This window comes from Notothenia rossii, assembly GCF_949606895.1.
Source record: "Notothenia rossii genome assembly, chromosome: 6".
In the NCBI taxonomy this organism is placed as follows: domain Eukaryota; kingdom Metazoa; phylum Chordata; class Actinopteri; order Perciformes; family Nototheniidae; genus Notothenia; species Notothenia rossii.
Genome location: NC_136909.1, coordinates 71,054,593 through 71,081,374, shown reverse-complemented (window position 1 = coordinate 71,081,374; position 26,782 = coordinate 71,054,593). Strand labels below are relative to the sequence as shown.

The 26,782-nt window shown below is 39.8% G+C and overlaps 2 protein-coding genes across 4 annotated transcripts in view; one reads left to right on the top strand and one right to left on the bottom strand.

Moving 5' to 3' along the window:
• The window catches only part of col9a1b (collagen, type IX, alpha 1b), an 18,948-nt gene extending 6,830 nt beyond the window's left edge, over nt 1–12,118 (bottom strand). Inside the window, exons 1-26 of one of the 2 annotated variants that reach the window (XM_079691069.1) lie at nt 11,717–12,118; nt 10,448–10,481; nt 10,048–10,077; nt 9,856–9,929; nt 8,910–8,996; nt 8,396–8,528; nt 7,741–8,137; nt 6,223–6,306; nt 5,557–5,577; nt 5,117–5,170; nt 4,978–5,013; nt 4,817–4,879; nt 3,771–3,824; nt 3,361–3,396; nt 3,196–3,219; nt 3,039–3,092; nt 2,602–2,655; nt 2,394–2,426; nt 2,249–2,305; nt 2,100–2,153; nt 844–897; nt 681–734; nt 521–574; nt 388–441; nt 222–275; nt 88–141 (exon numbers count right to left, since the gene is read on the bottom strand). In XM_079691069.1, the coding sequence (XP_079547195.1) occupies nt 88–141; nt 222–275; nt 388–441; nt 521–574; nt 681–734; nt 844–897; nt 2,100–2,153; nt 2,249–2,305; nt 2,394–2,426; nt 2,602–2,655; nt 3,039–3,092; nt 3,196–3,219; nt 3,361–3,396; nt 3,771–3,824; nt 4,817–4,879; nt 4,978–5,013; nt 5,117–5,170; nt 5,557–5,577; nt 6,223–6,306; nt 7,741–8,137; nt 8,396–8,528; nt 8,910–8,996; nt 9,856–9,929; nt 10,048–10,077; nt 10,448–10,481; nt 11,717–11,756 (1,743 nt within the window). In that variant the 5' untranslated portion in view covers nt 11,757–12,118. The remainder of the gene's footprint in view (nt 1–87; nt 142–221; nt 276–387; nt 442–520; nt 575–680; nt 735–843; nt 898–2,099; nt 2,154–2,248; nt 2,306–2,393; nt 2,427–2,601; nt 2,656–3,038; nt 3,093–3,195; nt 3,220–3,360; nt 3,397–3,770; nt 3,825–4,816; nt 4,880–4,977; nt 5,014–5,116; nt 5,171–5,556; nt 5,578–6,222; nt 6,307–7,740; nt 8,138–8,395; nt 8,529–8,909; nt 8,997–9,855; nt 9,930–10,047; nt 10,078–10,447; nt 10,482–11,716) is intronic. The other variant, XM_079691070.1, reaches the window with a different exon arrangement.
• On the top strand, nt 11,492–26,782 carry fam135a (family with sequence similarity 135 member A). Of its 2 annotated transcripts, none has more exons than XM_079691064.1 (21): nt 11,492–11,792; nt 13,802–13,931; nt 14,935–15,014; nt 16,522–16,661; nt 17,280–17,350; nt 17,457–17,630; nt 17,932–18,058; nt 19,085–19,238; nt 19,801–19,878; nt 20,250–20,299; nt 21,358–21,513; nt 21,666–21,739; nt 21,888–22,042; nt 22,147–23,995; nt 24,104–24,264; nt 24,362–24,453; nt 24,555–24,652; nt 24,978–25,129; nt 25,209–25,319; nt 25,407–25,520; nt 25,631–26,782. In XM_079691064.1, the coding sequence occupies exons 2-21, from the start codon at nt 13,855–13,857 to the stop codon at nt 25,834–25,836; spliced, it is 4,119 nt and encodes a 1,372-aa protein (XP_079547190.1). In that variant the 5' UTR covers nt 11,492–11,792; nt 13,802–13,854; the 3' UTR covers nt 25,837–26,782. The 2 variants fall into 2 exon arrangements, with proteins under 2 accessions (XP_079547190.1, XP_079547189.1); XM_079691063.1 differs by having other exon boundaries at nt 21,355–21,513.

Sequence of the window (26,782 nt, the reverse complement as noted above, 5' to 3'; positions counted from 1 at the left end):
ATACTGCTCCTCGGCTTAATAGAAATAAAGTTTTTTCTTTAGAAACTGTTACATTATTACTAGTTTTATAAATAATTGAGGCTTTACCTTTCCTCCAGGCATCCCAGGAATACCCTCGCGGCCATCCACACCGGGCAAGCCCTAGTAATAAAAACAACAATGTTAAATTATGGTTTTGTAGACAATGTATGGAGCATATTAACCTTATCGATCACACTTACACCATCTCCCTTTGGACCAGGAACACCTGTGATTCCTCTCAGCCCCAGAACACCCTGAAAAACAAATCAAAAGTTCATTTTTTAAAAAACTGTATAAACAAATGGCATTGAATCAGCGTTCATTGTCAAAATAAAAAAATATACATGTTTTAATGCGTTTACTTACAGTTTCTCCTTTAGGCCCAAGCTCGCCCATCACACCTCTCTGGCCTAGATCACCCTGAAATGCATTACATCATATCATGTGGGCCACATTTGCTGCAAAAGTTGAAAGCATTCGTATTGTGGGACAAACTTACAGTTGCCCCCCCAACACCCTGGGGACCTGGATCTCCACCAAGACCGCGAGCTCCCTGCAAGAAAACAATATCCACAGTTAAAAACATGTTTGAAGAATAAACATCTTAAAGGCAACAGTTCATGGATTTTTATGAACTTCAATATCATGGAAACACTTACCAGCTCTCCCTTGTGGCCCATCATTCCCATGGCCCCACGAATTCCCTGGGGACCCTGAAACACAACCAACAGGAGCCTTCATGAGCAGAAGAAAAGACATAGAAAACTACAAATATTTGTACTATAACTTTATATATTAATCTAATTGAATGTGGTATCTTACCGTTGGTCCTTGTGATCCGAGCTCCCCTGATCCACCCTGGTCTCCTTCCTCACCCTGTGTCGACGCAAGATACAGACCATTAGGATAAAAGCATTGTAAAGTCAATCAGATGAAACAGTAAATAGCATATTCAAATGGAGGCTGCTCCTATCCACTTTGTGTTAATTAGAAACGCAGGCAACCTTTCTGAAATGTGTGTAATGGTTACTTTTTAATGGACTGTGAGGGGGGCAAAGCAAACAAATTAGCTCCAAATTACTGTTCTCCTGCTTTGCAAATTACAAATAGTTTATAAGCTAACTGGTAGACTGTGGTAACCCTAAGTAAAGAGATGAAAACAACGCATAACTGAACATAAATATTACACAACAAGCAGAAATGAACACAATGAAACGGGTCAACATCTGTTTACAACATGAAAATAAAACATATTCCTTATTCTGTTTGATACTAAACAAACTCTCCATACTCTTCAATCATTGAAAGAAACTTCTTCAATTTCTGGTGTTCTATTTTTATTGTTAAAGATTTGTTATGCTATTGTTATAGGTTATATAGAATTCATTTATTGTTTCTGTTTATTTCTAATATAAAATGAAGTACTCTGTACGTCACTTGGCCACAATCTGCCATCGTTCAGACACTTACTAACTTTATATTTGAATATTCTTTCCAAATATATTTTAATTATACGCGTTCATCGCCTGCACACCATCTGGTATTCTTTGTTAGCTGCAAACATCTTTATGTGTGGGGATTTGTGAGTGAGAAACAGGCAGAAGGCATGCAGCTCTCAGTGAGGAGAAGCAGACTGACAGTAAATCATAAGCTGCATGGGGTGATAAAGAGAGATAGGCCCAGACTCATTTCCATTTATATAGTGCATAGACACATTACAGGGAGAGGCTAGTTTGTGCTTGAACATCATTTCAGATAAATCATTCACCATGCATTACAAGGAGTCAGACGCATTACACACACGCATGTATCACCTCCTCATGGAATAGAGCAGCACAAGTAATACTTGTCTCCAAGGCGAATATCCCTTTTTCGCGTTCAAGTCGTGCATAATTTTGTTTTGATGTGGAATGTTGTGGCATGTGTGACAGTCGTGGAGGCAAAATCATATTTTTATGGAACCATTCATGCAGTTTTATGCGAGGATAAATTCACTTTTGATGTTGTTGATGTTTAAAACATGTTATATGACTTTAAATACTTGACAAGGATTTCTCCCTAGATGAATCATATTTTACCTTGTGCCCTTGTTTCCCAGGTTCTCCTGATTCGCCTTTTACACCTTTGTGGCCCTTGAAAAATAAAGACGATCAAAGCAGCGCAAGTTAAAAACACAATATTGGGACAGAATCGTCATGTGACAAGACATATCCACTCTGCTACTCACCTTCATGCCAGGAAGGCCTGGATGTCCAGAGGTCCCAGGAGGGCAAGAGTCTGGACACTAAACAACAACATAAGTCAGAAAATGTAGCTGATAATCTAAATTTAAAAAGAAAATGTCATTTATAATCTTCAGAAAAAAGCTTTACCAGGTCAGCACTGCCTTGCATTCCAGCTGCACCCTGAAATTGAGGGAAAAATACACGTTTAGAATGTATTTATCAAAATCATGAAGGAGATGGTGAATCCCGAGAGTGGGATGCCCTTAGGCCAAATTCATTACATTTCTGCCTCACGCTTCTTCCCTTGTGAAATATTAAAGTGAAATGTAATCATATCGAGATCTATGCCACTTACTCTGGCCCCTGTAGGTCCACGAGGTCCCTGTGGCCCTCTCACACCTATGGACCCCTGTGGAAAGACAAAAAAAAGATGTGTCAAAGACTGTACAGAGAGAATAAATGCACTGGGCTCTCAATTTAGGAGATCTAGCACAGACTGCACTTTTAATGTGAATTATACACAAATGCAGGTATCATTTCAGGGATGGCAAAAGTAACAATAAGCCTAAGAGCAATAATGTATGTATGTGTTGCACAAATGTATAGTACTACATTCGATATTTCTCACTTCTGCTTGGACCGACTTTCGTTTATTTTTGTTTTAGGGGCCAACACATCTGATTTGTTGTTGACCAATAGAATAGCACCACCTCTGTGCTCATACTAGTATGATTTGATGTTTCTCGCCTCAAATTTAAAACAGTTATAGTCCATTGCTTGGTCAATACTCACAAGTGGTCCAACTTTTCCCAGTTCACCCAAAAGTCCTCCAGGCCCAGGTGGTCCCTGTACAAAGTCAAACACAGGAATTTAGTATTGACCATTTTCTATACCTCAGAAAATCAATATAAACTGTGGAGTTGATTGTGTATTAAAATAAATGACTTACGGGGGGTCCATCTGGCCCAACACCCTAAAGAGAGACACACAGTTTGAATAAGGGTGGTATACAGTATATACTGTAATTTGATGTACACGAGGGAATAAAAGCAAACAATAAAATAAAGACATCTTATCCTTGGACTGACAGGTGTAGAGAGGATATGCTACTCACAGTTGCTCCACGAGGTCCAGATTTTCCAGGTTCACCCTTAAGAACGAAGATAAATACATAAAATACACACATAGGTGATGAAACAAATACTGAAATACTGTGTTATTCAGGTAAAATTGAGCTGTGTGAACCTGCAGACGGTCTGAGTTAACATTCCTGCAGATCATCACATGACTGTGCCGGGCACACTTGACCCAGCAATGTTTAGCTTTAATGAGGAGCGATGTTGGGGGCTTTCGTTCCCCACGGAGATTACACAGAACACTTGCAGGATTAAGTCTCATTTGTCATGAGGAATTGGTTTATGCACTGCGGCGCCCGCTGCCATGCCAAAAAGATCGGACAGCAGCTTGGCACCATTTCACTGACAGTCTCTGAAGCAGGGAAACAAAGGTTCATTAGTCACTCACTTTCTGTCCGAAGGGACCATCGGGCCCTGCATCTCCAATAGGGCCGGTCAAACCCTGCAGAGGAGAGAAAGCATGCTTAACGAATACATCATAACAAACAGAAAATATATATTACTATATTTTCTCATTATAATAAACAATTATGCATCAGGCAATCCTTTTACCCCAATCTCTTTAAAAATGTCTCTCGTGAATCTATGTATTACATCATCAAAACATAATCATACTCCAGTGGGAGGAGTCCTAACTGGACTATACCCCCCTTCCTCTATATATATAAACACTGCACTGCAGCTCCACGTTCACGAATCAAAGCTCTGTTGTGGAGCACATCATGACGTACACCAGAGCGAGTGCGACTTCACAGACACACAGAAAGTCAGCAGCAGGGCAGAGGGCAAAACTCTCAGACTGCAAACCAAGCACAGAGAGCAACATTCCTCAGGCCCATTTCAAACAAGCCCACTGAAAGAAAATCATTCCACACTGTTTTGAGGATTCTCGACAGGAGATACCAGCAGCGGCCAGCCTACAAAGCTGCTATTGTTCTCAGAACCCAGGTGCATGTACCCAGGTTGGCAATGAATCATAATGCACAACATAAATACATGGATTGTACATTCTGAAACTCTATCTAAGCCTTTAAGTTGATATAAATCCACCAACAGTTAATCTTTGTCAGTCTATCATCAGCACCAGTGTTATGATTGGATGTTTTCCTAACCCTCCTTTAAACTCTGGGGAGCAAAGTTAATTACACTCTGGACCTGGTTTACCCTGCTACAAAGGACATTTGGATTTGTTTATCCTGTTTAATAAATTATTCGCATTTTTGCACACATTTCCCCAACACCCTAAATGTGACATTTCATTGGTCATCTAAAACACTAATAAGTGTCAACATAATATAATAATGAGATGAATCCTCACACTTTGTAGTTCCACCCACTTTGCAGCCTTATGGATTGCATTTTGACCTCATTGTGTCAAATAGGGCAGATGTATAAAATATCTATTTATGTATAAAAAGTGTATTAAATACTCACATCATTTCCAGGAAGTCCAGGTAATCCTGTAGAGCCAGGTTTACCTGAATCTCCATCGGGTCCCTGAAAACAAAGGTTCCACATACACACACGTTAGTGAAAAGCTCTTCAATGTAAAGCAGTGTTACATTTTAATTGTATTTATTAAACGTTATAATTACAGGAAGTCCCTCTCCGCCATCGTCTCCCCTTTCCCCCTGAAACAAAAGGGAGTCAATGCTTTAAGGTGAGCAAATAGTCAGCTGTTCGCATATTATTTTGCACATGATGTAACAATGTAACAGAACTGAGAGCACTTACAGAAATGCCATCAATTCCCGGTACACCTGCAGGCCCAGAAGGTCCTTGACTCCTCTGAACAAAATAATAAAAATATGATATAATGACAAAACATCAGCTTTAAATGATTAATACCATTGCATGTTGCCATTTGACTGACATACTGCTACACAGACAATGAAAAAATGAGAACAGGTGCATTTCATTTTGTTATGTTACTAGAAGAGAAGCCTGTTTGGTACATAAAAAATAGCTATAGAATGAATTTATCAACAAATCACCAGCTTTATGTAGCATTTCGCAAAAGAAAAAGCTTAAGAAAGATACTCCAGACAATAGTCGCATCCCTGACTTTTTTCCATGCTAGATGTACAATACATTTGTTAGATAAGACACTCTAGTAGGTCGCCAGTGTTGCAGGTAAAAACATATCTTGTTATTCGGCACCAGGAGACACTTACCTGCACCTCGGTCCCATCCGTCTATAGAGAAAAAAGAGAAAGACAAAGTAGGAGAGAAGGAAACATAATAAGTCTTACTTGAGCGGAGCAGATAAGGACAAGCTGGAGAAGCAGAACCAAAAGTGTCCCTCTAACGCTGGGGGCCTGAGCCATGATCTCCCGATGGACAGGAAAGGTAAAAGTTGTAATCCTTTCTCTGGGTTTGGTTGGGTTGAAGAAGCCCCCGACAAAACAACCCAACTGAATCCGCTTCAGCTATCTAGACAGTCCGAGCTCCCATAGCCATCAGAGGCTCATGTATATTCATGCCATGTTTGGTTACAGGAAGGGATTGGAGGTAGGGGAGGAGCCTCGGCGCAGACACCACCAATAGGCAGGGTCAGCGGGTCATTTAACCAACTGTGTGCTATGGATTTTATTTATTCTAAAGTTATCACTGTAATGATAAATATTGTGCATTGAGACGACTGGAGTATAATTTTAAGTCACAAATATACAGCATGAACCAAAAATGTGGTTTTACGCACACAATTTCAATGCTGCTTGATTTAAAATGCCCCTGCATTAAATTAAATTAAAACGTATTAAGCTAAAACAATACTCAAAGTCTATAACTGGTAGTTTTAAACCTCAGATTGTTATTATGTACTTTTTAAATCTTCTTACCGATGTCCTGGCTGGGAGGTCATAACAAGGCTCTGTCCGGGCTCGCGTCAAGTCACAGTGAATCAGCATTGACTGGAGTTCAAACTGTATAAACACATGAACATGGAAATAATACATAAGCACAATGACATCCTTAGGACTAGTTCTGCACCCTAATACCGGAAGAGGTTAAATAATCACACATCGTCCTAAATGCAAGAGGCTGTTTTCATTAACAACTTTGCCACTACTCTGGATTTCCTGCAGCATACAATACAATTCAGACAGCAGGGTGTGTACAATACATACCTTATTTTACAGGGCTCATTATGGATTAATTAAAACACGCTTCAAACGCCAGGAGTAATATGAGTTATTGGTAAACAGTCATTTGTATTAGGATGCTTCTGTGCGTAATTGTCCACACGCATCCGAATATTTTGAACACTCACGTGCGCTGCACGGTGTGGTATTACAGGATTGTTTAGCCTGTGCAGAGCTAGTATTCTTCGCCAGAAGCTGCAACAAGTTCCGAATATTTGTCAGTGAAGCTTGAATGGAGACACAGCAGACTTGAACTGCTGACCATTGTCAGAGACAAACGAAACAGCAGGGTGAGAAAACACAAGGATTCCTAAACGTTTGCAGGTCAACCTAAAATGACTAAATGAGGACTGTGGCGCACAAGATGATCAATGACGTTAAGTGAAACAATACAAACACAAATAGAGCAATCTTTCTGAATAAGTTAAGAAGATTTGCCAAGAAAAATAAATAAATTCACTTTTAACAATTCATAATTTTGTTATGAGCTCATTCTACACTTTTCATGTAGCCTAAACCTAAAGTAAAACAAATGTGCAGGCATCATGCATTTAACCAATAGGTTATCACGTTTGACGATATGATCAATTACATTTTATAAAATAATGTATGGCTTAATTTTTTATGTGGACTCTTGGAAGATTAACCAATGACCTAAAATACATCAAAAATAAATATTAAAATCAAATAATGTTGTTTACAAGTACTCCTACGCTGGAATAGTGCTTGAGAAACGTGATTCATTTCCACCAGTGCCCCCTCTTCTCAGCTTAATGAGGAAGTGCTGTGATGTGGCTCTGAAAGTGAACATTACTGTATACTGTGAAAGTGTCAATAAATAACACTTAGGAAATAATATAAAATGTTTAATGATTCTGAGCAATCAATCCATCCATACAGACTGTATGAGCTAAATGCATAGGAAGCTTTCTTCTCCTTTACAATTCACAAATTAGGCAAACCAATCAAATATGCCATAAGATGAGTGTATGTGATCAAAATACCAAATTTGGGCTTTTACAGAAAAACGTTTATTTTCCAATAGCTGGCAACTATCCCCCTACTGGCTGACTGATCCATGTCCTTGTGGAAAGCCCTGGGCCAAAAAAAACGTGTTAAGGGCCACCAAGCTCCTAGAGCCAACCCGATTCTTAAATGTCATAAATGTACATGTCTTCCTTCAGACGCAACATCTGTAGGATATAATAAACGTACCGGTACTGCCAGCACAGGGTTGTCCTTGAGCTTTCCTATCAACGTGAAGCCATCCAGGCTGACTTTGTTTCGGGCTGGTATATTCTGAGAACCGATCATGGCACAGTCTACGAACAGTGTTACAGAGCGCCTGTTCACGTGCAGCACCACTTTGTGCCACTGGTCGTTGAAAAGAGTAGGCAGGGGGCCGAACACAAGAGTCTGCCTCCCGGTGTCCAGTGCAGTGAAGGTGAACTCCAGAGACTGAGACTGCCCGTTGAGTCTGACGGCCAGCTGCTCCATGCCATTCACATCCTGCATTTGCCAGATATTCCAATTTGTATTGATGGTGCTGCCACTCATCCGCAGCACGGCCACAAATGCAAACTCCTCGGGTAGACCCAAGGGGTAAGCTGATCTGAAATACAAAGGAAAATGTGTCTCTACTGGACATATATTGTGTATCAACGACTATTGTCCTGTTGATAATGGTCAAATCATATATTGATCATATACAATGTCATGTTTCTGTTTTTTAAGAAGTATAACTGACGGTGCAGATAAGGTCAAGCTCTGATGATCAGGACCATGGACAGGGTAAATGACGTTATACCAGCTCACCCACTAGGTGTCAGTATTCACTCATGCAACTCAATTTTAACGCCATGCCGCTTACCTTGTGTTGATCCTGAAGTTGAATGCTGGGCCTATTTGATAAGCAGCATGCTGAGTAGATGTTCCAGTAACCTTTTTAACAGTGCCCCTTCTTGCCAGCTCAGCAATTTTGAACTGGGACATAATATAAAAGCCTAAGGGAACAACGACAAAAAGGTAGTTACATTCAAAATCATCTTAGAGGTCATGTTAGACCTTGGGTAGAGACTACTACAGGGTTAAGGAAACAAAAAACATTTTAAATTTGTATTATGACTTTGAAGTATTTTTGTAATGATAATTCATGGACATGGGTTACTAACCAAGGGTCTTCTAACTATTATTTGTTCTTACCAAAAGCTTTTAAAAATAATATACGGTTTCACAAACATAGAGCATCAGCATGAAAAGTGTACTTTTTCACAGCAGTATTTATATAGGAATACAAGTCTGTACAGTAGCTCTTTTTCTCATGTGGGAAGGGAAAATGTCAAGCAAATAAGAAAGCAAACTGTGCTTAGTTTTGGTGAATCCACCTGGGAAGTGATCCTCCCCAACACTGATCTGAGGGCATATGGACTGCTGCTCCCTATGAATACCAACTTGAGATGAAAATCTCACAGCTGAAAGCAAAAAACAAAAAGCAGCCCGTTAGTAGAGAGAGAAAGGGAGAGAGAGAGGGAGAGAGAGAGGGAGAGAGAGATAGAGAGTGAGATACACAGAGAGAGACAGATAGAGACACAGAGAAAGAGTGTATGTGTGCGTGTGGTTGTGGGGGTGTGGGGGTGTATTGTGGAGAGGGAATAAAAGCTTAGTGTTTGGAAAGCTGCACCGCTGCCTTGAATAAATATTAGGCGATCTCTGGCTGTTTGTGGTTTCCTCTTTAACACTTACACTCTAAATTTGCCAGTTTTCTTACACATCTGGAGAGAAAGTTAAAGGTCTTTATCAAGGTTGACTTCACATCTAACAAAATGTGCACTTGCATGGTACCACAATTGTATTAAACATATAAGACTGTTCACATGACATGTGTAGTGACTGTTTTATTATACTTTGATACGTTGCAGTATTCACTTACATCATAGTACACTTGAAACTATATACAGCTACACAGCTTGACACCCTAACCCTGCAATGATGATGCTGCTACACAAAACCACACAGTATGCATGTCATAAAATATAGATAAGAGCAGCAGTGTTTATGGAGGAAAGGCAAAAAAGTGGAAACGAAGCAATGATTCATTAAATCATTTAACAAGCGGTTTATATGAATGAATATGAATTGAGTTTTTCAGCTATAAAATAGTTCTGGAACATGTAACACATATTTAACATGTATTGAAGAAAAAAATGAGATACTAATAATTATTACACAAGTGAACATTTACTTTTGAAACAATGCACTGCATTGGTAATTTTGCAATGTTGAATAGGTTTTTTTTTATAAATAAAATAGTTGTATTATTTTAGTACTTACTCTGAGAATAAAGTCCTGTGCAAAGGTATTGTGGGAACACATAGCAGCAGCACAATGAGTACAGAAGGATATTTCTGTAATGCAATCAGAAGAAAAAAGTAGACATGCATTTATTTGCATTATGCATTAAAACTGCCAGACAGTGTTTGCAAATTACTCGGGTACAAGGTAATTATTGAGTGGATTGTTTACCTTTTCACTCCATCCATTTCATAGCTTGATCTGGAAATAATAATACATTAAAAAAAACACCTGCCGCTGGATGTATCTTCAGATTGGCTTCCAGGAGAGAACCAGATCCTGACTAGTTGCCCCCATCAGCAGGAGTGAAAAACTGTCAGGTCACAGTGAGGGGTCTTAAAGGCTTGACTGTTGTCATTTATTTGGGGGTGTGAGTCAACAGTCTCCACAGTGTCAACTTTACATTCCAAAAGAGTTCTCCTGCAACCACCTTGCATTTAATGTTCCTTCAAGGATACAGTCCAATAATTGCACCCCATTTGTAGTTCTATTTCCATGATTGGGCACTATAATTAATGCCATGTAAGTTGCTGTGAAAAAGATAATGTTACCCTTTGGTGACTTTACTTACCCAGCATTTTTGGTATCCACATTCTCTGTGATCTCTATGGAGACAAAGCATTCAGACAGCATTGTTTCCAGTGCAATCCATACTAATAATGTAGAGACACTGACTAAGAAGCTATAGGAAGGTATTCAAGATGTGTTCGTACTGTCAGGCACAGAGGCAGAAAAAAAAGTGCATCCTCAAGAAGAAGGAGGACTTGTATTTTCATTTTATTGATCTATGTAATTGCAATTTTGTGAAACAATAGCTTATAGCCTGTTAAATATATATACATTACAAATCTTCTCACATATTTGGAAAAACCTCCACTTTAGATGTTTGACAGCGTTATTGGCATATGCAAATAACTACAATGACAATTATACTGCTACTACTATTACTACTACTATAACTACTATACTACTACTACTACTACTACTACTACTACTACATATTTAAAGTATTTTATCGGACACAATTTACGGCCATCAAACACTGGACTACTCTTTCAATTGAATGTAAAACCTGTATTGATTTGAATTCATTCTCTTATGGTGCAAACAAAATTGATATTAAGCAACCAGTCATGCCAACATTAATTACACTGTAATCTGAGTATTTCAATTGTAACTTTATTGTAATATTATATTTTGACTGTACTATGTATTATTTTATTGACCTGTACTTAAATCATGCTTTATAATTGTTTGTGTGATAGAGATTATGCAATGTGTTAGTGTGTGTTGATTGTTATGTACCTGAGGACTGCAGATGGAAATGAGCTATTAGCTATAATCTGGCATAATTAATATATTATTTTTTCTGAGATTAATGTATTTGTATGCATGGTCCTTGTTGAAATAAATACACAATATAATAACAATAACATGTATATTATAATGTGGACAAAATAGTATTTTAATCACGAATAATAATAGTACAAATATTATATAATTGTTGTTGTTATTATTGGAATATAATTATCGTTATTAAACCATGTATCGATGTTCCATTTACATGTATCAATATTGCATGTGCGTCAACTGCGCATGAAGAGTGTGCAGTAACGCGCAGTTGAATGTTCGTAAACGCGCAGGTGGAGCTAGTACGCTTGCTGTCAGCTCTTCAGATTGAGCACAGTTACTTAGCTCTAGGGCTAACAGACAGCACTGCTCACAGAAATACATGGCCAGTCAACTTTTTATATTATTTTAAGGGCGTTCCTCTCGTCACGCTAGCAGCCTAGGAAGTGGAATAGTCAGCATACTGTGGTTTTTTCTGTCAGCAACTCACCGTGAAAGGACGAAGAGAGGACTGAAACTGGAGCTAACATTGGTTAGCTAGCTAATGTTAGCCTGCCAACGCAATGGTAAGTAGCGTTAGCTTGCCTCTGCGGCTAATGTTAGACCCAGGGACAACTGCTAGAGGGGTGGCTAACGTGACGCTAACTGTTACCGTTAGCTAAATGGCTATCAAGTGATGATTGTTCTCGTTGGTCTGTTAAAGTGTCTTTTTTCGGATCGTCTGTGACCTTTTGTTGGGCCATTGGCATAATGCTCTTTTGGTAGCTTACCACCTGTAACCCAAAATATACCCTTGCCGAGATGTTGCCCACTAGCCAGGGACCTTTACCACCCCAGCACCAAAACCATGTCGCTCAGTCATAAGTATAACAGCTGTTTTTGAACTGGTCTGTATCCGTTTTGGGGTTTAGCTGCTGGGGTAAAGGTTCCCCTTTTTAAAGAAGAACATTATCTGTCGATGTATGTTAAGGCCAGGTCAATAACATTGCAATAAGACTGACGATGGATGTTTTAGTGTACTTTATCCTATGTTGGATGTCGACTTGAAATGTGTTAAGTGACGGTTACACTTCCTTATTACTAATAGCCTTATTTCTGGGGAATGTCGCATTTTTTTTTTTTGGTTATGGCGTTTTGCATATTAAATACTTTTTTGTGTTAAATCTAAGTTTATGAACAAACGTTTCAGCCGAACACCCCATTGTCTGTTGGTTTATAGTCTGCATTTTTCCACCTTTTTAAATAGTCCATTATTGTTAGGCTTAACATGAGTCTAGAGTTACATCTTCACAGTGTGTTCTAAGACTAAACCTGATAAACCAGTTGCTCTGACCAACACTAAACTACATATCGGACATTCACTGGATCAACAATCTTTAATGTTGACCTTAATGTTAATGTGCTCCTTTTTATATTATAAACATAAACATATGTCTGCATTAGACAACTTGTGGAAAATGTTAATGAATGCCCTTTTCTCTAGCACTAACCATGCTATTATTGTACACATTGCAGTTAAAGAAGACTAAAGAAAAGCAGCTTTTAGTGTTTTGCTATTATGAATAATATATCTTAGTAAACATTGTGAATGGCTGCTTGATTATTTATTACTGACCAACCTTATTGCCATTAGTTTAAAGTCTGTAGAATATGATGTTCAAGGCAAGGACTACTCTGAAGCATTACTTTAAAATGGTAATTTCAAACATATTTTGCCTTTTTAAAGATATTATCCTTAATGTCGTTGGAATATTGTATTTGAAGAATTGCAATTAAGATAGTTTTGGTTATCTGCTTAGACCTATTACTGAGTTGCTAAATTGTCTGTCAAACAAATAATTTGTTTCAATTTCTATAAAAAATGTAAAGGGGATATCTCAAGGTCTTAGTATAGATTAGTAATGGTTAAAACATAAATGCGTCAGACACATTTACAATTCACACGGAGACACATTTAGCAGTAGGAGGACACACATACTAGTGTCCTCATATGTCCTCTGTGTTCACTCTAATTTAGTGTTAAACAAACCGACAGCTTTTACAGATCACTTCTTCCAGGAAGGGATGCACATTTAGATATTAAAATGACCTGGCACTCTTTGTTCTGCTTAAGGACTCTGTGTCAACCATTCATGCTGGCGGTCTGTGTCTCATATTGGTTGTCACTGGCATGAAGACAATGACCTGCTATCTCCCAGTGGATGATTTATTCATTTCATACATTACTTATTTAGGGACCATCTGTATGATTTGTTGTTGTTTTTCACAGTTGTATTAGACCCCAACTACAGCCACAAACACAACCTTTTTTCTTGAATACTTAAATAAGTCTTGAGCTAAAAATGTTTGCAATAAATAACAGGGTGCTATGTTTATTTTTGATACTGTATTTAAGGACACGCAATGTTTTCCACTGTCATATTATATGTCATGTTATAATGGGCAGATCAACCTATGCCAAATGAAGACTTAATTTCATAATAAACTATTAAACCTTAACCATCACCAAAGTCTTACATAGTCTTTGACTTTGGGTATTCTTCTAATGATTTCTTTAAATGTGTTGCATCCTTAGGTCTACCGGTGTATCCCAGATGATGTTAGGCCCCTCTGCCTGTAGAGACCAAGATGACTGAAGTCCAGGCCACATTGGAGTTCTCTGTGGAGCTCCACAAGTTCTACAACGTGGACCTGTTCCAAAGAGGGTGAGAAGTGTCTCTACCTACCTTATATTCGGCTCCTTCTTGCCGATGTGTTTCCAGCAGGTGGCTTTTCAGTAATGCTTTAGCAAAGGAAGGTTTTTTCCAATCATATGTTACTAACAAGTTTACCTCACTTATTAAAAACTCAGATGTGATGGAACCCTTTGCTTTGAATGGACTTCAAAAAGTATGGTTTGGTTCTGTGACTGTTCTAGCCAATTGGGGACTGTTTACCATCTTGTTTAGACTTTGAGCTGGAGGAGAAAATACTTTCTAAGTCTTGAATAGAATATGCTAAACTGTGTTTGTTGGCCTTCTTCTCAGTGAAGACGAGGGTTGGTTCTTTATACATCCTAGTAAAGATCCAAGGTGAAGATCCAAGGGTAGAGGTTTTCATTGCAGTGTTTTTCAAATGTGTCAAAGCTGCACTAAAGTGTTCCGCAGGTTTTGAAGGAGCTTCTCTTTTCTGACTCACTACATTTGAATTTGTATCTTTATCACCGTTGTGCTGCAGGGTTAATAAGATGATTTAATTATCTCTGCTTGGATCAAACATGAAACTGTTTGTCAGTAAGCCTAATTTAGCATAATGTTTAAAGTATTTTGTCAAATAAAATAATAATAAAGAAAATAAAACAAATGCTGTTAATATTGAAACAACGACAAAAGCAGAATTGCAAGGTTTTATTTGAACTAAATAGGAATAAGGGGTCATTGTTTAAACCTCACAGCTCTAACTGTAGTAGTCTTTAATGCTGGTTTTACTATTTTCTACGGCAGTGTGATGATACCCCACTTTTCTACGACAAAACTCCCGCTCTATGCTCCTGACTCAGCAGTGTTTTAAGAGCTCAGGTTTACTACATGAGTGACTGCAAAAGAAAGCGCTCATTAATAATCCATGAGCGGTATAGTCTCATTTTACAAGTAGAGGCACTTGTGGCTAACCTTTGCGGTGTGTTGCCCTGTGGCACCAAGCTAATACAACATTTGTCTGCATTTTCAGGTTCTACCAGATCCGTGCCGGTCTGAAGGTGCCACCCAGGGTTCCACACAAAATTGAGACCAGTCTGCTTCACCCAGGAGGTAATGCTGTTTTAAAGATTAGCATAATATCATCTTTTCTCTTAGATACCCCAATGCATCAGTTGGTTAGCCATAAGCCTGCACACTTTCCCCTCAAATCTCCAATATAACTATTCTGTTATGTTTTGCTAACTTGCAGTATGCATATAGTAATGCACTGCCTCTTTTCTTTCTAATACTTTCAGCTTATTTTAATCTCAGTTCTCATATTTAAGCGCTGTTTCATGGAAAATAGTTGTTATTATTTCAGATTTGGTGCAGTTGTTTAGTTAGCAGGACGTGGTGGAGCACTGGCTTATCCGACAGGCCACTCCTTGTTCTTGTCCGTGCTGTATTTCTCTAAGGCTTAGTGCATACGCCTCACCCCCCTTGGTGAGAGACCTGCACTGCTCATTTTTGCACAAAGCACTAAATTCTTTGTTTCATAAATAAACAGGATTATGGGATGGAATTTTAATTCTTAAATGTTTCCCATTTTTATTACTTTGAAAACCTTGCTCAAGATATTGGACTGTGAAACAGAACTGAACTAAACGTTCATCTTCAATGCAGGCTTAATAAGATATAGCTTGATCATTTCTGGCCCTATAGAAATATCAATACCTTTTTTAGATCTACAAAATCCATCTGGATTTGTGTAAGAACTCCTGACCCATTAAATATTCTGTGCCTTGTCACAGCACCAGATGATGTGTTTCTAAAGTGTATACAGAACCTTTTTAAAGCAGAGGTAAACTATTTCCATTTACCGTAATTTTTGGACTATAATGCGCACCTGAATATAAGCCGCAGCAGCTAAATTGAATGATGTGTACATATATAAGCCGCACTGGACTATAAGCCGCAGGTGTTTTAATGTTTAATTACCATATGTAAGGGTTCGTGCACAGAGGGGATTGTCGGGAAAGAGATGGCTGTTGGAGGAAGCTCCCATTTATTAACATTTCAACAAACAAGTTGCATATTTGCATAACGTATTCAAGTGTTAGCATTTAGTGCAATAGTAGCTACAGAACATGTACTGTGCTGTGTAAACTGTACTGTATCACATAGCGTTTCAGACACACAAACTTTTCAACTTTCAAACTTAAACGGTGCGCTCCCAGCGCACGTACCGGCAGTGATCTACAGCAGTGGTTTTCAACCAGTGGTACGGGAACAAACTGTCTTGCTCTCATAATGTCTGTCTGTCTTGCTCTCGTTCTGTCTCTCGTACCACTCTCGGTTCCACTTTTACTTTTGCGCGCTACCTGTCTCACTCTTTTCCGGCCTCCAGCTTTTCCTGCTTGAACCCGCCGCTTAAAGGTGGGGGGCGCGGACCGGCCATAGAGCCCATAGAGTTAAAGGTGGTGGCTGTTAGCTGTAAAAATCTATAGATTAGCCGCACCGTTATATAAGCCGCAGCGTCGAAAAATGGGAAAAAAGGTGCGGCTTATAATCCGAAAATTACGGTAATTCTTATTTTCATAAATGCACATCCACAGCTAATACTAATGTCTTTGTCTAGGCTCTGATTTGGCCTTTCCTGCTTCAGTCCAAGAGGATGTCATCTACAGCAAAACCTTCCAAATCCTTTACAAGAATGAAGAGGTTGTGGTCAACGATGTCCTCATCTTCAAAGTGATGATGCTGCTTGATGAGAAGAAGGCAAGTTCAAGAGAGAGATGCTTTTCTTAGGATATTTGTATATTTGCCCCTTACCCAAATCCTAAATGAATGTGTCTGCATCGTACATTTTGCTTTATGATGCACTTTTAAAAAAAGAAGTACATGAAAAGCCAATCCAATATATGTGGGTTAATTTGACAGCTTTCCTATTGTGTCCTCCTTGTGTAAAATGAAATGAGCTGGTGCGGAACTTTTTGTGGCAAGAAAATTGGGCCAATCTTTTTTTAACTCCCATTGAATACAGTTGCTGTCCCCAACCAAAGACATAAGAAGCAGGATGCACCTGCAGAATGTCACTGAAATGCAGAGAGAGGGACTTTTTGTTGTATAATTCCTAAGCAGTTTAGCGTCAGGATGAAGCATTAAGCATTGTTTAAGGAATGCAGAAGTTCAACTAGTATTCCAGGGAACGTGGGAGTGTTTTAACTTGTGGTGTGCGTTCAGCACAACAGAGTATAATAACCGAACACTTCTAAATGTAAAAGGATTATTAGAGTTGATGCCATAAATAAAAAAAAAACTTGAATGGAACAGATCTTGCAGATGGACTTCGTTCACACACTGGCTCTAAATGTGACTGTTTCTCAAAACTCTCAGGTGGGAGAGACCCTCAATGACATCGATTTCCAGCTCTCCTTGGATTTATATTTCACAGATGGTGATTACACGTAGGTGTTGCAACATTTGAACTCCATGTACTTTTAATATTTCCATCATTTTATACCAATGAGGCGCTAAAATTGTACTTTCTGTTTCCTTATTTCATTTCACCAGGCCAGATGATCCCAGCTCTCTACAGAATATCAGTGGCCGCACCCTTCGTTTGCACTTTAGCCTTCAGCGAGGCATCCACCAACATGTCAATGTCATGTTTGACTACTTCCACCTGTCTGTCGTGTCTGTCGCCATCCATGCCTCCCTAGTGGCACTACATCAGCCCCTTATCAGGTCAGCCTGCTACCTTACCCCTGAAAGACACCAACAGTTTTACATTCACGGAAGTGTTGAATCTCAAATCAATCTCTACGTTACTTACGAATATTGTTTGTGGTCAATTAAAACAAAAACCTATTGCGTACTTCACACAAAACATTTTTAAATTAAAGTAAAAGTTATCAACTTATCTTTGAATGTAACTTGACATTCATGTACAGCAGGGATTTAGAGGTAGGAGAAACCTGATAGGAAGTGTCCCATTACATTCTTAGACAGATAAGCTAAGTTGGATTTCCTTTGTGTGTTTATCTAGTTTGCCTCGTCCAGTGAAAACCACATGGCTGAACCGCAACGCTCCCCCACAGAGCAAAGACTCAGTCATCCAGCCTCTAGAGAACGTGGTGTTCGGCAGCAGTTACGTCAAGCAAGTATCAGCAGATGTAAGTGGACCTCATTTATAGCCATTACTATGTATATGAAAATAATATATGCAACTAAACCTCTGAGCTGTCATGGAAGTGTAACAAATGCCTCCTTATCTTTTTTGCTTTGCTGTATCACAAAGGGCTAAATTAAGCACTTTATAAAAAGTAAATGGTTGTCATAAACCTAATAATACTCCATATATGCTGTAGAAATTGGATTGTTTTCCTTTTATGAGGGAGGAATGACGCTGAAAGGATAAAAATAAGCAGGTTTTAGCTTCCTGCCAGTAAGACAGGCTTTGATGATACACAGACATTGCTGTGGACTCTGATTTGACAGGTTTTTGGCCTCAGGTAGTACACTGTGTTACACTCAGTGCACTTGAAGTACAGGGAGATGTGTCAGGCTGTTGACAGATAGGGCAAAGTGAACTCTCAGACCACTGTCACATTTGGAGAGTAATTGGCCTCTCCTGACAGAGAAAAGGTGGCCGGCTAAAGCTGCCTCTGAGATGTGAGTGTAGCGGAGTCATTCAGACAGAAAGGGGGATATGCCCCCGGTGCAACCATAATAGCAAACTTGGGAACAACAACAGCACATAGACAAAAATACATTCCACTACAGTTATCTGTGCTTCAAAGCATGGCCACAAAGACAAAATAAATGTCTGGAAGTAACAAGCAGACGAATCAGTTGTGATCCATGGGGCTATTGTGATTGATGCGATACGTCTTTGAACCATTTCCTCTATTGAATGATTCTATGGTTATGCTACTATAGTCCAGTGTAGAATTCATCAAGAATCATGTTTCCAGCATTATAAGGTATTTATTTGATGTCAATACATGACAATCATTTAAAATATAATTTCAAATGATCTACAGTTTACCAGATTGTGTTGCCATGTCTGAGTTTGTCTTCTCTCCTGGCAGTGGCTACAAACCAAACGTTCACAACAATTGCTGCACATTTTCAGCTAAATATTGTTTACAGAATTGTATAACCTGTACCTTATTCTCTGTTTTCCCATGATCCCATAGGGCAGGACGTTCCTGGTGTCTGACAACTGTCTGCAGCATGCCTTCAGTCTGCACCACGACCTCTGCTCCAATCTCCTGCTCGCCTACCAGGGCCTCTTTGATTACTTCACCTCGATCACCAAGGACCTGCCCTCCTCCCATCGTATGGAACTAGGTAAACAAACACTGTGGCTTCACATCAACGCATATCAGAGTGTGGGGTTACGAGACGTTGTAAATGGTAGAATCCTAAATGCCAAACTCATTCTAATATGTCCCTGCGCACTCTTTATTATCATTCTTATCATTTTTACTCAAAGAACCGAGCATAAGCTAGTAATGTACAGTGTAATACTCTCTGATTATTGTTTTTGTTTCTGTGGATGAATTGTCATTGTTTTGTCTTTCCAGCGTCAGTGTGTGTTGTATATTCCAAGTGTGTTGAGTTCTCATATCATTTCACCTGATCCCTACACATTGGCATATTCTAAACAGACTACCCGACCTTTAACCTGCTAGATTTGCTTATGAATATTCATTATATTTACTAAATCATACTTGCACTCATTAATACAAAAGAAAAGTCTGTCAACCAGTAAACTGAAGCTCATAAAAGCAAATATTTGTTGTAACAATTGATCACTAACCCTAACCCACACAAGAGGACAGATATTAACCCATCTGAGACAACCAAATAATAAAGAGGTTTAATATGCCTATATGTGCAATCTTACTAGCCAAGCCCAGCATGCAAGTCCTATATGAGCGAGTTCTCAGAAGACCCTATCCCCGAAGTCAAAGGCACGTCTACATAGGTATGTCCCTTACAGTACCTCAAGTCAGCTTTTCTCTCTTTTTTTCCTTCAATTTCCTTCTTGTACAAAACACCATGTTCTCCCTGTGTCACACATTCCAGAGCAGTATTCCTAAAATGCTGTTATGCCATCTTTATCTTACAGTATATATTGATCTGTCTTTCCATCTTTTTAAATAGGCCTTGGTCAAAGTGTCTCCTAACACAGCGGCTCTGTAGAAGTTGTATACAAAGTATTTCAAACACCAGTGCTGTCTAACACCACTTCTTTTTTCTGCCTGTTTACCAGGCTCTTTTAACAACAATCTGTATCACTAAATAGATGGATTAAAAAGTCAGTATCAGTAACGCCGTTCTTCTGCCTCCTCACAGAACAACTCGATCTAGAGGCCCGTCTAGCTGAGTTATGTGAACAAGTCAAGGTAAGACCTGTCTCTGATTATTATTATTAAGTATGCACTGATGCAAAACCTTTATAGGAAGCAAAAAGCCTGCTTTATTTGATTAAGGCAGAAGGAGGTAAATATGGAACAGGGCCATTCAGAAGTCGTTGCAAAAGTGAAACATATATGATTGAATCAATGTTTCTCAATAACAGGAGGAAATGAGTAAGATTTCCAGATTCTTTGGAAGTAGGCAGTCCTGTTTTTATATACAGTTTGATTCAAGCAGTAATACTAGCCTGGTTGCCTGGTTGCAAAAGTTGTCTGGAAATTCTGAAGAAGTGATGCCATGAAATCGCCTGGGGTGCTAGAGAGTTTGTGAGCAGATTGACAAGCACAAGCAAATGTTTCTTAATCATTTGTAGAAAGCAAAGCCTCTTCAACATTTCATAATTGAGTAGGTGAGATAACCACTTCTCAGTGGTTGATAATTTGGCTCACTGAATTTTACAAGTGGTATAAAATGTGTTGCTGCAGCGCAGTGGAATGCTAGGAATTTCTGTAGATGATGGTACATTACGCAGGTCAAGTGACTCTTGTACTTTTCAGTGTTGAGCACTTTTCCAAATGTTCATAGGTTAGCAAAACACAGGAATGGAAAAAAGACAAGCTTGTACATTTTTAAGGCTATAATGCAGCTTATGAAAGAAGGATTTTATGATATGTATAGATAATTACTTAGTTTGAACCAAATGTATTTGGATAAACTATATTGGCCTGTACAAACTTTGTGGGAATAAGGGATAACTGTACTTGACTTTACTCTTTGAAGGTTTAGGTGCAAAGCTATTATTTTTGTTTGTCTGATTCATGTAACAATTAACTTTAGGAGGGACATTTTATATGCTTTAAAAATAACTGTCTGTGACAAACAAATCAGTTGAGAATCAAGAAATGTCCGGATCTACTTCACTGTATTTTACCCTATGTAACGTCCTCATGCATGGAACTTTAGGCCTTGTTCTCAGTGCTGGTGTTAGGGAGAATGCTCACTTCAGCCCTCTGGTGGGTGACGGGTGTCTTTGTACTCTCAGCAGAAAGCCGAGTCCCCTGACGAGCTGGCAGAGCTGGTGAATATGAACCTGGCTCAGCTCTGCTCTCTGCTCATGGCACTATGGGGACAATTCCTAGAGGTGGTGTCCCTGCAGGAGCACGTTGCTGCCCTACTAGCTATGGAGCACCATACACTAAGAGTGAGTCTCAACTTCTAACATCATCTACTCGACATAACTTGACTTGTCACCTTTGAGTTAAAATGACCTTTTTTTGGTATGATCAATGATCCAAAACTATTACTCAAACCTGTGGAAATTGAAAGTATTCTCTATAATGTGTTTTTTTACAGGTAAGGCGGTTTGCTGAGGCTTTCTTTTGTCTTGAACATCCAAGACAATCTGCACTAGCATATCAGGAACTACAGTAAGTTGCAGGGGCTTGTTCGTCTTGGTTGTGAAATGTCGTGTTGCAGTTTTCAAGCCTGTGCCAGCAGCTACTCGTCTGAAATACTATAGTCAAGTGTGGACATACCTGATTCCAATTGAATTAGCTTTCTCCCCTGCTACATCAGCGCTCACAGTCACCAGCAGATGACTAACGCTATCAAAAGCTCCAGCTACTTCCTGTCTCTTCCTCCGCTTCCAGTGGAATGTGCAGACCTTGATGGCGATGTAAGCTCTCTGCCGATCATCTTTGAGGATAGATACCTTGATTCTATCACTGAAGGTTAGTAATACAGTATTGACATACAACTAGATGTACTGTGATTTGGCAATGACAAATGGCATTTTTTGTACCTATTTTATGTTTAACCTGGTTTGATTCTACAGATCGCGATGGACCCTGGCTTGGCATGCACAACTCGAGGACTGGCTCAGTGTCCAGCAAAACGGACAAGCCTAACTCCAAGGAGTGTAGCGCAGCAGCCAGCCCATTACCTGAGGCTCAGTGTGCCACTATGGACAACACCTGGCCAGATAGCTTTGAGCCACCGCCAAAGTCCAAAGGCAAGTCAGTGAAACTGAAGAAAAGTTCAAAGACTGAGAACTCTAAGAAGCTGATTAGACAGGGCTCCAAAGACACTGTAGTGCTGGTGGGCTATAAGAACCTCAAAGCTCCTTTTAGTGACACAAAGCACAAAGAAGGGGAAGCTCCCCTAAACCAAGAAGAGGAACCAGATACCTTGCAGAGAGACACAAGTAGTTATTTAAGGACTACTGCAAGTTCAGTTTTTGACTCTGGTGCCACATCAGCTCACAGTGCTGATGATTGTGTTACAGATGACAATACAACAACTACTGCTGCTTGTCAGAAAGGCTTTTTCAAAAAGCCTACACACATGGATGCACAGAACAATCCTCAGGCAGGTACTGGGGCTAGTGCTACATGCAACCAACCACTTTACAAAGATGAACAAGTTGACCACGTCGAACAAAAGCAACCTGAGTGGCCTGCTGGGCCTAAGCAAATTGAGGTGAAACCAAGTAACAATGACCCCTACCGAGGAGACAAAGTAACAGTTCTTTTTCCATTTCGGACTGAGGGGACTCTAAGCACCCAGACAGACCTCTGTGACTCAAAACCGTCTGTGGTGGACTCTGTGTTTGAAAGGCCGGCTAAAGAGGCAGCGCAGCAAAGCCAGTCAAGTCTGGTGTCAGTACAGGTGAAGAGTGATTGCATCAGGCTGCCAGATGTAGGAGCCCCGAATGCCTCGTCTCGCTTCTCAGATTCAGGCATTGAAAGTGAGCCCAGCTCCTTTGACACTCAGTTTGTTCCAGGACATCAGACATGTGTCACTGAATCAGGTGTGGCTGCCCCTCAGCCTGAGAGAACCCTCCTAAGCCCCGCCCCACGACCTGTTCAGCAATACCAGCAAAAGCCCAGTGTGGCAGCAGAAAATACCAGTGGTATCAGTGGAGTCCAGTCCTCTCTCACTTCCATCAACTCCTTGCCCTCAGATGATGAGGGCGAGGTTTCCTCTAGGGGCTCCAGTGGGGCAGCAGTCAGAAGCAGTAAGTCCAGTGTTTTGGTGCAGGAGCAGAGTGTAGTCTTCTCTGGGGATGACGGTAACAGACCTGCCATTGACGTGGCCTGCACCCCTAACATGGCTGCAGGTGATTCCAAACTTATAAAACCTGCCTTTGAGGGAGCAGCTGGTTCTGGGGCTCAGAAGGAGTCTGGTAGTGAGCCCCAAACAACCTGCCCATCCAGTAACTCTGCCACCAGCAGCACTGATATAGTGAAGCGTGGGATGGTGGAGAACTACTTTGGCTCACGCTCTAGCACAGATGTGTCTGAGATCAGCCCTTTAGAAACATCTGCCATCACACTGGGAATCCATGCAGGTCCAACGGTCCCGGATGACGAGGACGAACCAGAGCAAGACATGATTGAGAACGGTTACTACGAGGAAGGCGATGGCTATGCTTTTGTCAATGGTGTTGTGGATGAGGAGCAAAGTGCGGTCGGGGACGCAGCGGCTTCAGAAACGAGTCTTCTGTTTGAACAGCTTGGCATCGGCTACCCCCATGAAACAAAAGATTTATCAAAAGCTCCCATCTGCTCCAACCTAGCCTCCAGCAGTGTTGGCTACAGCTTGGCAAGACCTCCATGTCCTTCCACGTCCTCTTCCTCCAGCCTGCACTGGTATGAATGTGCACCCACACCACAGATGAAATCGTGAGTATCCCTTTTTTATGATATCATTTAATCGTGTGCTTTATACTGATATTTTGTCCTATCTTGCTCATTATAGATAAATATTTATCGACTTTTTATTTTATGCAGGTTCATTAAGGCCAAGGAAGAAATGAAACAGCTGAGGCTGCCTGGCTTCTTGTACAGTGAAATACCTGAGCTGGCATCCACTGTGCCCTACTTTAGCTTGGAGGAAGATGAAAGCTGTGATGAAGGCATTCATCTTATAGTCTGTGTCCATGGCCTCGACGGTAGGAATCATTATTATTATTATTACTAAAAGTCCAGTAGGGTCTTGTTGTTTGTAAAACAACATTGGTGTATTTGTGCCCCCTTGTCTTGCTGCAGGTAACAGTGCAGACCTCAGACTGGTGAAAACGTACCTGGAGCTTGGACTGCCTGGTGCTCGTATCGACTTCCTGATGTCAGAGAGGAACCAGGTGAGTGGAAGAGCATGCAGACGCTGTCATTCATGTTAAAGAACCAAATACAACCCAAAACATTGTCTTTTATTTTAATTGAATTCTCTTTACTTCCACAGAATGACACTTTTGCTGATTTTGAGTCAATGACGGACCGATTGCTGGATGAAATAGTCCAGTACATTCAGATATACAACCTCACAGTATCAAAGATAAGGTAAAATATTCTGTCCTACCCAAATGTAATGCATAGTTATCTTTAAAAATATATATAATACTTAGTATACGTTTTTCATTAAGTAGCCGCATGATGCAGTAGCAGTCAGCTTTCTACTTGAGTGAAGTGTTCTCAACAACATAGGTACTAAATCTTTGAAAGAAAATGTGCTCGTTACCTTAGAAACCAGTTTAATCTTTCAAAGCCAACTTTACTTAGATTGTGTCATCCTGTTTTTATAGAATGTAATCTCTGAAAGGGTGACAGATATGTATATAATTGTTGTTTGGTTTCATTATGGTCATTCCTTATTCTTCACTTGCAGCTTTGTGGGTCATTCCTTGGGGACCCTCATTGTTCGCTCAGTGCTGACCAGGCCTCGGTTTAAATGTTACCTGAGCAGGCTGCACACCTTCCTCTCCCTCTCTGGACCTCACCTGGGCACACTGTACAACAGCTCTGCTCTGGTCAACACAGGTAGGGAGATACAACGTATAGTTGAAGATGGCACATCTTATTAGTATCAGATATTTCACTCACATCTGTTTGTTCCTAGGCCTTTGGTTCATGCAGAAGTGGAAAAAGTCAGGGTCACTCTTGCAGCTAACGTGCCGTGATAACTCTGACCCTCGCCAAACTTTCCTCTACAAGCTCAGCAAGAAATCTGGTTAGCTTTTCTTTTTTTTCGACAGACATTTATAAAATGAGCAATGAAACATAGAGATAATTATTTTCTATCTATGTGCTTTTGAAGGTTTGCAGTTTTTCAAAAATGTGGTGCTTGTGGGATCACTGCAGGATCGCTACGTCCCCTATCATTCTGCCCGAATAGAAATGTGCAAAACTGCAGTAAAGGACAAACAAACCGGTAAGATGGGAGCGACTGCATGAATCCAAAAACTAAAATTGTAGAATGTCAATGCAAAAGATCCAACAATTGTTGCCCTTTTCAGCTTGTTTCACTCTTGTCCATTCCAGGTCCTGTGTATGCGGAGATGATTGAGAACCTGCTGCTGCCAGTACTCCAGAACAAAGACTGTAATCTAGTACGATTTGATGTCATTCATGCCCTGCCCAACACAGCCAATTCCCTGATCGGCCGGGCCGCCCACATTGCCGTCCTTGATTCTGAGATCTTCTTGGAGAAGTTCTTCCTTGTTGCAGGCCTCAAGTTCTTTCAGTAGAACGTTGCCTGAATCAAATGTATTGGTGAAAGACAGGAATGAGCTAATACCTCACTGCATCCAAAACCTTTTTTTTTATGATTATCATACCTGGATTATTTCTCAGTTTCTAAATACATATAATCACTTTTAAGTACATATGAGCAAAATCACAATTGATTTCATTTCATGTTGTTTATATCGGAATAATGGTGGATATGGACGTTTTTATTTTTCTACTGCCATCTTTTAAACATTGTTATGTTTTTAGTGTTTGGGAAATGATTTCCCTCCCCCCATTATATGCTATATTTTCAGTGTTATTTATGTGTTATGTTCATGCGTTTTAATTATTTTTTCTCCAAGTAATTCGATTAATATTAGATGCTGAACTGGAAATGTAGCTGCTACAAAAATTAAATGGCTGTTTTTGGTGAGCTGGCCCAAGTCACGTCTGCATATACTGTCATCACTATTGCAAATGTTTTCCACCAATTTTAAGAGACACTGCAATGATTTGCACCACAACTACATTTTACAAGCTTTTGTACTAAAAAGGGTCATTTGTACAAGTTACTTTTTTTATAAACAATTTTCCATCACTTTGAATGGCAATGATTGCATTAGAAATAGGATTGTTGCTCAGATTTCACATCCTTCGCTTTGGTCTTAATACTTCATGCTGTCCTTTGCCATTGCAGCATTCTGCACAACATGAACCCAAACTGGTGTTGGGAGAATGAAGCGTTGTCTACAACATAACATTTTATTACAGGGGTTTTAAGCAATGGTCATGATTCAGCAAAAGCACATGTTAGTAATATGTACTTGTTTTAATGAAAGTATTTGCTTGGTATCATTTGGTGATTATGTGTTTAAACTGGAAAGTATTGCTTGGAATAAAAAATGTTTCTTGGAAAATTGTTTATATATCATACATCATTAAATATGCATATTATCAATTTGA